This window comes from Musa acuminata, chromosome BXJ1-2 (assembly GCF_036884655.1).
Source record: "Musa acuminata AAA Group cultivar baxijiao chromosome BXJ1-2, Cavendish_Baxijiao_AAA, whole genome shotgun sequence".
Taxonomy (NCBI): Eukaryota; Viridiplantae; Streptophyta; class Magnoliopsida; order Zingiberales; family Musaceae; genus Musa; species Musa acuminata.
The window spans coordinates 11,334,485-11,345,437 of NC_088328.1; the positions used below are offsets into that span (position 1 = coordinate 11,334,485).

General features: G+C 37.3%; 1 protein-coding gene across 1 annotated transcript; it reads left to right on the plus strand.

The window, feature by feature from the left end:
- Nucleotides 1-4,069: 4,069 nt before the first annotated feature.
- On the plus strand, nucleotides 4,070-10,702 carry LOC135594731 (probable polygalacturonase). Its single transcript, XM_065085216.1, has 6 exons — nucleotides 4,070-4,331; nucleotides 8,101-8,426; nucleotides 9,174-9,294; nucleotides 9,564-9,738; nucleotides 9,839-9,909; nucleotides 9,999-10,702. Exons 1-6 carry the CDS (start codon nucleotides 4,070-4,072, stop codon nucleotides 10,700-10,702), a joined length of 1,659 nt encoding a protein of 552 aa, XP_064941288.1.
- The last annotated feature ends 251 nt before the right edge of the window (nucleotides 10,703-10,953 follow it).

A 10,953-nucleotide genomic window follows, 5' to 3' on the forward strand; every position in this document is an offset into this window, starting at 1 on the left:
CAATGCCCAATAAGTTATTAGGTGTTTTTTTTAATGGTTTCAATACCAATGAGATTATTGACAGCACCTTTTTTTAAGAATATTAATAAATTTTAAAATCTATTTCATCATCCAATAGCTACAATAGTCTTTTTGATTAACAACTCTTTGGTTAGGTATTGGGGCAACATTATCTATTGATAAATCGCTAACTTTAAGTATTTTTTAACTTAATTCAACTGTGAAATACCTGGATATAAGTATCTAAGAATAGTGACTTCAAAGTTACTATTCTTAGATACATTAATTTGATTACGATTATTTCATGAAAATACATATTGTGCCAAAAAGATTAAAAATAAAATTTCTTCTTTCTTTACAAATTTTTCTTTCTATTTTTATTAGAAAAAGAAGATGAAATAATTGTAATGGATTTAAAATGAAAACTTATTCTTAGGTAAACCAATTGTGAAATACTTTTGTAGAGTGTCAAAAATCTCTTTTACATCTTCAATGTGAACATATTCAATTCTCATAGGATCTTCTTGACTCTTAATTAAAGGGTCCAATAATATGTGTATATTGGATCTTTTGAGATAATTATTGGTCTTAGAATGTAATTCTGATCGGTTAATAAAAATACATGTCAATATAATTTTTTTTTATAGATTTGTTAATCTATCTTGGAAGGTAAAAATGGGTAGAGTAATCCTATTTTTATTTTATTTGAAATTAATGTCCTCTTCCTCTACATGTAGGAAATAAATAAAATAAATCAATTAAATCACGAGAAGTGCTTCCATAGAAGTTCAACTTCCATTCATCTACATCTCCTGTTTCTTATTCCCATTCCTCCTTCCTATTGCAAGTTTTATAATCTTTTCTATAGCAAGTGTTCCGATCCTTTCTATTACTAGTGTTCCGATCCTTCCTATTGCAAGCTTTCTAATCTTTCCTACTACAAGTGTTCTGACCTTTCCTTACTGTAATTTTATCTCTACATTGGCTTTGAATATGAAGAACTTTGAATTGTTCTAGCCTTGTATTTGATATATCTCCTATTTAGACGTAACGATTTGAATCTATGAAACTTCTGAGATTCTGACCTTTCTACCTTGTTATGGTTATAACTTTATGCACTAACCTCTGATTTGGACAAACCTATTTAATCTGAATATAGACTCATAAACCTTTCTTTCGATAGCTTATTTTAAGAATTCGGAGTAAGTTTGCCTATCCAAACTTCAATTTCAAATAAGCCTACGAATTTTGCAAAACAGGGATCGTAATTTCTAACCTTTTGATACTGAACTACCTATAAGTCCTTGTTAGAAACTTTGATTTATTCCAAACTTATTTCATTTTAAACTAGATGCGTAGATCTTTCATTTGATACTTAGATAGAAAGATTTAGAGTCCAAATGCCTGCCTAGTTTTCTATTGAAGCTAACCCTATGAATTCTATAAAATTGAGATTTGTTCTTTGGTCTTGGGTTACTAAATCTATTGTAACTCTTTGTTGAAAACTTCGATTTATACGAAAATTATTTTATTTAAAATAAGATTGAAATATCTTTCACAATAGCTTTCTTGAGTATATTGGAGCACGATTTATAGTTTGAATCATTTGTTCAATGTGCCTCTCGAATTCTGCTAGAAATCGAGCTTTGGTCGATTTCACATATTCTAGATTCATTCAATTGGAAATTGATTTCATTTAGCTTTCTTGTCTAATTGAGCTTTATAATACTGCTTTGAATTCTTGTATGCTCTTGTCCTTAAAATTATTTGCATTCTTGAAAACTATTGTGTAACGATTATGCTATATCGTATTAACTCAAATAGGCACATGTATATCCCATTGTTCCGCATTTGCTTTCGATATGTGCCTATTCGAGTTTCATTCCTTTGGACATTGAATTCTATCTAACCTTTTTATTTGAATTGAGTTATATGTGATTGATTGGAATCCTTGCATCGTATTGACTCATAAAGTCGCATGTACGTTTTATTATTCCATGTATGCTTCCGATATGTGCTATTTAATGTTCATACTATCCTTTTGTACTTTGGTGTTTATGGGATACTGTGAACCTTTGCCAAAAATGGTAAAGAGAGTTATGCATATAGCCTGCGATGCTTTACCGGCCCCCTCTGACTTCACCTAGACGTGGGTGGATGGAGCTCCTAGATGTGGGAGACTTCTGTCTGGTGGTCATTCAGAAATGGATGAATCACGTTCTGTCTGGGGTCCCACTAAACTTTCTGTATGTTTGATATGATATTCAGAGCTTTGGTTATGTATTTATGTATACGCTTTGGACAAGAAAGATATGACTGCAACGTCAAATACGACGTTTTAGCTTTTGTTTCGTATTCGTTTTTTGATATGTTCTGAAATGGTTCATATGCCGTTCATATGTTCTGAAATATTTCCTACTCTTTTGAAATGTTTCGAAATGCTCCCTATGCCTCTGAAATATTCCTACGCCATTGATATGCCTTGAAATATTTCATATGCTATTGATATGTTCCGAAATATTCCATTTGTCATTGATATGCTCCAAAACATTTCATACGCCGTTGATAAGCTTCGAAATATTTCATTCGTTATTGATATGCTCCGATGATTCAATATTATATTTATTCCACTTCCTTATTTACAGTATGGAAACATATTCATTTCATCTTCATCTATCCAAATCTATAACACTATCAGAGTGAAATAAGAGATCTAAGGAAGAACATAGGTTGGACTTTATTAGTAATAAGTAAATATTATGTACATAAAAAAATCAAGATATTAGGGGGATAAACACCGATAAAAAAATATGAGACAATCCAAGAAAACACTTGATTATGATCAAATTTATAAGCTGACTTGGATATCGAGCATTTCCCTATAAGAACTAAATTAGTTGCAACCCTGGAAAATAGAATTTAGTAAATCTTTTCTTACATAGAGTCATTATATATGATATGTGGAGATATGTATGAAAAGTAGATTTTATACGGATCTATTTTTACCATTCATTTCATTCTTGCTCAAGTCGAATGATGAAAAATTATCATATTTGGTTCCTTCAGGGGGTGGATCCATAAGAATTCACCTATCCCAATAACAAAAAAACTTGACTAGAATGATACTATATTAAGAGGAAGTTCGCAAGGTGGCCATGGAAGGCCTAGGTCGCACGCTGGTGAGGAAGTTCTGCTCGAACTCCCTGGTGAGCTGGTCAAAGGACAAGACTGAGGATTGGCGCAGTCGGCTGAACCATGCTCGTACCGGTCCCCTCAGGGTGGTTAGAAATGCTCGGCATAATAATGCATCGGAGGTGCCATAGAGGGCCATCTGAGCTCGAAATGCGAAGACATGCTCTGCGGGATCGGAGCCACCATCATACGTCTCAAATGCCGGCAGCCTAAAGTTGAGGGGTACCGACTTGTCCTGTACTTCCTACGTGAAAGGGGACCTGCCTGAGCCATCTTCGCTAGACTCGCTCGGTGATTTTTGGAACTCGCACTAGAACTCGTCCAGGCATTGGTTGACCCGGGACAGTTGGGCCTTGAGCGAGTCATCCACCAAGTCAAATGATATGGTGTCAAGCTCGAAGTGGGGTAGTGTGACTTAGCAGGGTGCGGGTATGCTCTGCTCGGGCAGACCTCTCGGGTCCATCGCTTGATCTCGGGCTTCCCCCACCTTGACTTGCTACCCACTCGGCCTCTGTCGGGTTGGGTCAGTTTGGGGAGCCGCTAGCCACACGATCTAAGGAATGAACGGAGCGAGCGTCTGCATCATGCCCACCGTGGCTTGCACTTGTTTGATCAGGCTGAGGAATGCCTCGGGTGTCACATCCGAGGGTCCCATGGTTAGTTCGAGGGGTGACAACCCCGGGTCATTGAAAAGGTGCTAGTAGCGATCTGGCGTCGAGGTCGGGATCCCCCCATCTCCGAGGGTGGGGAGAGACTGATTTCCGGGCTCGACGGAGGGGAGACTGGTCGGTGGTTCTCCCTCGGGGAGAGCTTCTACGACATGCTTCTGCGACATAGCCCTCCTTCTGGCACTAAAATGTTAGTGAACAAGTATACCATGGCTGATGAGTTAGCACGGTTTGGTCCACGGGTCAATGTCGGGAGCCTTCTATCGAGTGAGCTAGATGACGAGGTGGTCATGCCCTCGGGAAGGGATGCTTGTTGGCATTGGTCGGGCTCCGGTCGATTGACGGCTTGTCCTTGCGTGTTGGATTACGACCCCTGGGTTGAGACGCTCGTGGCTCGCGAGTGGTCATTCGCCTGTAGAAATGGCCCTCGTCGGGTGATCCCCGACTTTGGCCCCTTCGATAAGCAAGTCAGTAGTGGGTGGATTGTTTTCTATTTTTCTTCCCTCCTCTCCCCTCTGGCCGGATGCTGGCCAGGGGCTTTATACTATTATACAAGGGTTAATAGCATGTCGGTTCGGCGTGGCCGCTGACTCTCGAGGGATGGGACAACACTTATGACCGAGCTCTCTGGATGGGACATGTGGAACAGCTTCTTGGTACGGTTCTGTCTTGACGTGTGGCTTCAGCTGTGACGTATCTTGGGCCCAAAATACGCTGTATCAAATAATACTATATTAAGAGCTAAAATGGCTAAAGAGATAGGGCATTATTATTATGGAGAACCCGCATGGCCCAATGATATTTTATATTTTTTTCAGTAGTAATTCTAGGTGCTATTACATAGGCTTGGTAATTCTAGAACCATCATTAGTAATGTAGGCTTTGAAAGTATTACCCAAATGGTACTTCGTTCCCGTATTATAAATACTCCATACAATGCCCAATAAGTTATTAGGTGTTTTTTTTAATGGTTTCAATACCAATGAGATTATCGATAGCACTTTTTTTAAGAATATTAATAAATATTAAAATATATTTCATCATCCAATAGCTACAATAGTCTTTTTGATTAGCAGCTCTTTGGTTAGGTACTAGGGCAACATTATCTATTGATAAATCGCTAACTTTAAGTATTTTTTAACTTAATTCAACTATGAAATACCTGGATATAAGTATCTAAGAATAGTGACTTCAAAGTTACTATTCTTAGATACATTAATTTGATTATGATTATTTCATGAAAATACATATTGTGCCAAAAAGATTAAAAATAAAATTTCTTCTTTCTTTACAAATTTTTCTTTCTATTTTTATTAGAAAAAGAAGATGAAATAATTGTAATGAATTTAAAATGAAAACTTATTCTTAGGTAAATCAATTGTGAAATGTTTTTGTAGAGTGTCCAATATCTCTTTTACATCTTCTATGTGAACATATTCAATTCTCATAGGATCTTCTTGACTCTTATTTAAAGGGTCCAAAAATATGCATATATTGGATCTTTTGAGACAATTATTGGTCTTGGAATGTAATTCTGATTGGTCAATAAAAATACATGTCAATATAATTTTTTTTTATTTTTTTTATATTAGTTAATCTATCTTGGAAGGTAAAAATGGGTAGAGTAAACCTATTTTTATTTTATTTGAAATTAATATCCTCTTCCTCTGCATGTAGGAAATGAATAAAATAAATCAATTAAATCACGAGAAGTGCTTCCTTAGAAGTTAAACTTCCATTCATCTACATCTCTTGTTTTTTATTCCCATTCCCATAAGAATTAATACTATGATTCACATTACGAATAGGCATAGATATATCATCTTGACGATAACTTCTATCTTGAGAGTTATTCACAATCTCCCCTAATGTATAATCTAATATATAAATCAATTGATTCCATCAGGTTAGTTATATGTTGTGTTGTGTCAACTATATCCATATAAGGTGGTGAGATGATATATGGAGCAGTTATGTATTTAGGGCCCTTTATGCAAATGGATGCATCTCTAACTCTATATATATTATTTCTCAATACAATTTCTTTCAAATTTAGTAAAATTTTATGTATCAATTCTTCAATACTTATTATCGTAGAATATTCATGCAACACTTTCTCAGAGTTTGCATATGGGATACATGTTCCTTCTAATTCTCAAGTAAAGCCCTTTGCATTGCAATAGCTATGATATTGGCTTGACCTTTCATAAGCGATGATGGAACGAAAAGACTATTATAAAAATATTTATGTCTACTCTTGATTCAACATACCTCTCCTGTAGTGTTCTAGTGGATCCTGCTACTTCCTCTCAAATCATACTATACTAATACTATTATTTAATCATATCATTGAATCATTTATTTCTCTTGAAATCATTTGTTACATCACGTACAAAACTTAATTATATACCACTTCTACAAATGGCTCCTAATATGACTAGCAATTGCCACTAATCGTTATATCATCACATTATAGTTTATGCCTTAATGGTATAAACTATATTGTCATGATATAAGAAGTACCGTAGGGGCAAATAATGTTAGTCAAGAAAGCCAGGTAAGAATCATGATGTAGGCAAGAAAGAAAAATAAATTTAAACTAAAACATAAAAACGAACCATGTCATAACTTCTCAACGAAAGTGATATTGCCACAAAGAAAGAAGAAAAGAATGCCTTTCACGGAGCAAGAACTTGGGAGATCCAATCTAATCACTAGCTAAGTGTTAAAAGGCAGTCTCGCCAATAAAATATATCCTACATAAAACATTATAGAAGTGCAACAAAAAATGAAAGTGTTAAAAGGGTGCAATCTGATGTAAGACCTGAGGGAAGATGCTATATTATACAAGGCTATTGTATCAGATGATGTGAGCACCAATGAAAATTTTTTTTTACACATTTAGATAAGAATTTAAATCGATAATATACATGAATAATTTATGCATCATAAATCAGAAAATAAAAGATCTAAGGTATTTAATCTTAAGAACTTTGGTTCTGATATCAATTGTAAACATAAAATATGTAATATGCTATATGTAATATGAAAAAAAATTAATTCAGAATTAAAATTAAATAATAATATATCGGATCTAAAATGCATATCTTTCGATGTCATCTGGAAAGAACTTTATGAAATCTACGGTGAGACCATCTTCGGATCTAAAACCCACTATATATCAATCTAAAAAGAGAACTAGATTCTCTTTTTCACTCTTTATATTTTATTTTCATATGACGACTTAGATTTGGAAGTTCAATAAAACAAAATAAGTATTAAAAAGGTATAATCTTGCAATTTACCCTAGTTGGATGTAATAATAGTTACAAGGCTACTGTATCAGTTAATTTAAGAACCAATTAAAAAAGAAATTCCCATGATATGGTTCAACGTATTGTTAGAGTAACAATAATTTCAGAAAAAAAATATGCCAAAGGGTCAAGCCAAAACATTATAATGATAACAAATAGGGTTGAAAATATTATAATGATAACAAATAGGTCTCGTGTCATGATTAAGAAAGTAGCAACCATTGTACAAGCCTATAAGGGCCAACTAGAAACAAATTAATCTTAATACGATGATAATCAATCCATTTAAGTTTATTAGAGCAGAGAGACAGATTAATTCATGATAGCTTTTGTGAAGTATAAATGGTTAAGACTTTACGATTATATTATTATCGTAACAAAAGACTTATGTGTTGCTCAATAATATGTCGACTAAAATATATCATTAGAGTAGGACAAATCACATTTTAAAGGAGAGACCAGACTGTCTCAACAAACATGTTATTTTCAACCAAGAACAATATAACTATCTAAAGTTATGCATACTCTAGTTTGTAGTATAAATAATCTATAATTAGCTCGAATCAACATACTGAAATTAACTAATTACAACATAATTTATAATTCGCCTTCCTCTCTCTCTCTCTCTCCTCTCTCTCTCTCTCTCTCTCTCTCTCTCTCTCCATCTCCTCTCTCTCTCTCTCTCTCTCTCTCTCTCTCCATCTCTCTCTATATATAGAACAAGAGCCGAGCCGTGGAAGCATTCTGTTTCCGACACATCTCTCTGACAATGGAGCACTCGCAGCCAATATTCCGTGTAACACCTCTTCTCCTTTTCTTTTCTTTTTCCCAGTAATCCTATCTCAAAGCTTTAATCCTTCAAACTCCAACTTTTCTCGGTTACGTGCAGGTGTCGATGATTTGAGTGCTGTGGACGGTGGTAACAGTCGCGTTCATAGGGATCGCTGAGGGCCATCGCCACCACCGGCGGGCAGGTGGTGCGACGGAGCTAGAAGCCTTCCACTACGCGGCGGCGGGGGCAGGAGGATGCCGGGCCCACGTGGCCAGCCTGACGGACTTCGGTGGGGTGGGCGACGGGGTGACCTCCAACACGGCGGCCTTTGCGGCGGCCGTGGCCAACCTCAGTAAGTTGGCGTCCGACGGCGGCGCGATGCTGGTGGTGCCGGCCGGCCGGTGGCTCACCGGGCCCTTCAACCTCGCCGACCACTTCACCCTCTTCCTCGACCACGACGCCGTCATCCTCGCCACTCAGGTCCGCCTCCCTCCTCCGCCCCCTTCCCCCACCTTCTCCTCCATCTATTTCGATGTAGAGTGCATGTTCATAATCGTTCACGGCTTGTTTGCCATTACCATCGCCTCTATCATCCGCGTTGCCTTCATCCTCGGTGGTGATTATGGCTAGTAGCCCTTCCCATCGAGTCCGTTCATCTGACAGCTCTCGCCAGATGAATGGTGACGATGAAGAATAGATTCGTCACTGGTGAGCCCCACCAGAACGTTACATAGCGAGTGTATACTATTCTAACGTTTCCTTCATCTCATCTCCAAGGAGAATTCACAAGTCTAATCCGATGTGCATAGTCACCGCTTTGGACTGATGAGGGAAAATAAGTGAACTAAGCCACTACAAATCTAAATTTGTCTTGATAATATTAATTTCTGAAATATTTACAATTTGTATGGTAGATTTTTGACTATTTAGTATCTCTACTTTGATCTCTCAAAATAAGAAAACAGTAATATTTATATTGTTTTATTATTATTAATATTATTATTATTATTATTATTATTATTATTATTATTATTTCTCTTGTATGTCATATCCTTGTATGTGAACATCAATAATCTTGGATTAGAATCCACATAAAAAATTTCCTTTCAAATTTCAAGATCTTGAAGATTACGCTTCAAAATTAATAAGTTTTAATTGAGAATGGCATTCTTTTGTTCAATCTGCATCAACTAAGACAATTCATATCATGGTGATATGCTTGTGCAGGATATCAACGAGTGGTCGATCATTGACCCTTTGCCCTCCTACGGTAGAGGAAGAGATGCGCCTGGGGGTAGATACAGTAATCTCATCATGGGATATAACCTAACCGATGTGGTCATAACAGGTAGTATATACGTTGCATATTTTCAGTACTTCTATCACATTACTTCTAAATTCATAAAGCCTGCGTCGTGTTGTCATTCCATGATCCCCTAAAATTTAGATAAAAAAATTATTTTTAATCAAAAACTATAACATTTAATTATGTTTTGGCGTGCTTTGATTGACAAGAAGACGCATATAACTATATCATCATCTAACTTGTTTGCATCATAGATGGGGAACAGAATATAATTTGATTGTGATGCTAACAAGTTTTATTGTTATTTTTAGGGAATAATGGAACTATCGATGGACAAGGTGAAACCTGGTGGAAAATGTTCCGTAACAAAGAACTCAATTACACTCGTGGATACCTCATTGAATTGATGTACTGCAAACAAGTGCTGATTTCCAACATTACATTGGTTAACTCTCCATCGTGGAATGTCCATCCAGTGTACAGCAGGTTTATATTAATAATCTACTTTCAGAACACTTGAAGGCTTCTTTTGCTTTCCATTCTATTGTTACAATCTGATGTTAACGTGAATGAATGCACTGTGCAGCCACGTAATCGTCTCAGGCATCACAATTCTTGCACCGGTCAACTCTCCCAACACTGATGGGATCGATCCAGGTGGATATCGTACCTACATTTAGTTGGGTTGTAGATTCTAAGTTGCTGTTTCGATTGATTCTTTTTGGTGGTTTCTCTCTTCTTCGCAGACTCATCCTCCAATGTCCGCATTGAGGACTGCTACATAGTCTCAGGCGATGACTGCATCGCCATTAAAAGCGGTTGGGATGAGTACGGGATTGCATTCAACATGTCAAGCAAACACATAGTGATCAGACGGCTCACCTGCATCTCCCCCACGAGCGCTGTCATCGCCCTGGGAAGCGAGATGTCGGGAGGAATCCAAGATGTCCGGGCCGAAGACATCACGGCCATCCACTCCGAATCCGGCGTCAGGATCAAGACGACCATCGGAAGGGGAGCTTACGTGAAGGACATATTCGTGAGAAGAATGAATCTGCACACGATGAAGTGGGTCTTCTGGATGACGGGCACCTACGGGCAGCACCCGGACGACAAATTTGATCCGAAAGCCATTCCGGTGGTGCAGAATATCAGTTACAGCAACGTGGTGGCCGAGAACGTGACCATGGCCGCGAAGCTGGAGGGGATTCCCGGCGCGCCCTTCACCGGAATATGCATCTACAATGTGACGGCGGAGGTGGTGAAGTCGAAGAAGCCGATTTGGAACTGCACCGACGTGGAGGGCGTATCGAGTCACGTGACGCCCACTCCCTGTGCGCAGATTCCGGAATATCCAGATCGTATAACGCATTGCCCCTTCCCTGAAGATGATCTACCTGTGAATGGTGTTGGGCTAGAGGAGTGTGCTTATCACAGAGCCAAGCCATGAGTTGAGATGCTTTCTACAACTCATGGTTTAATGGCATAACCTATGATGTCCTGAAGCTTGGCAGATTAAAATGTTTGCCTTGAACAAAGGCAGATGTAATTGATCATATATCATACTTGGGAGGAACGATATCCAATAATATTTCATTGCTATAAATATGGATTATTGAAAAAATAAGACATGTTATTTATTTGAATACTTTTCTTCAACTTCCAAGTGTTATATTCTTTATTTGATACCAATAGTTGAAA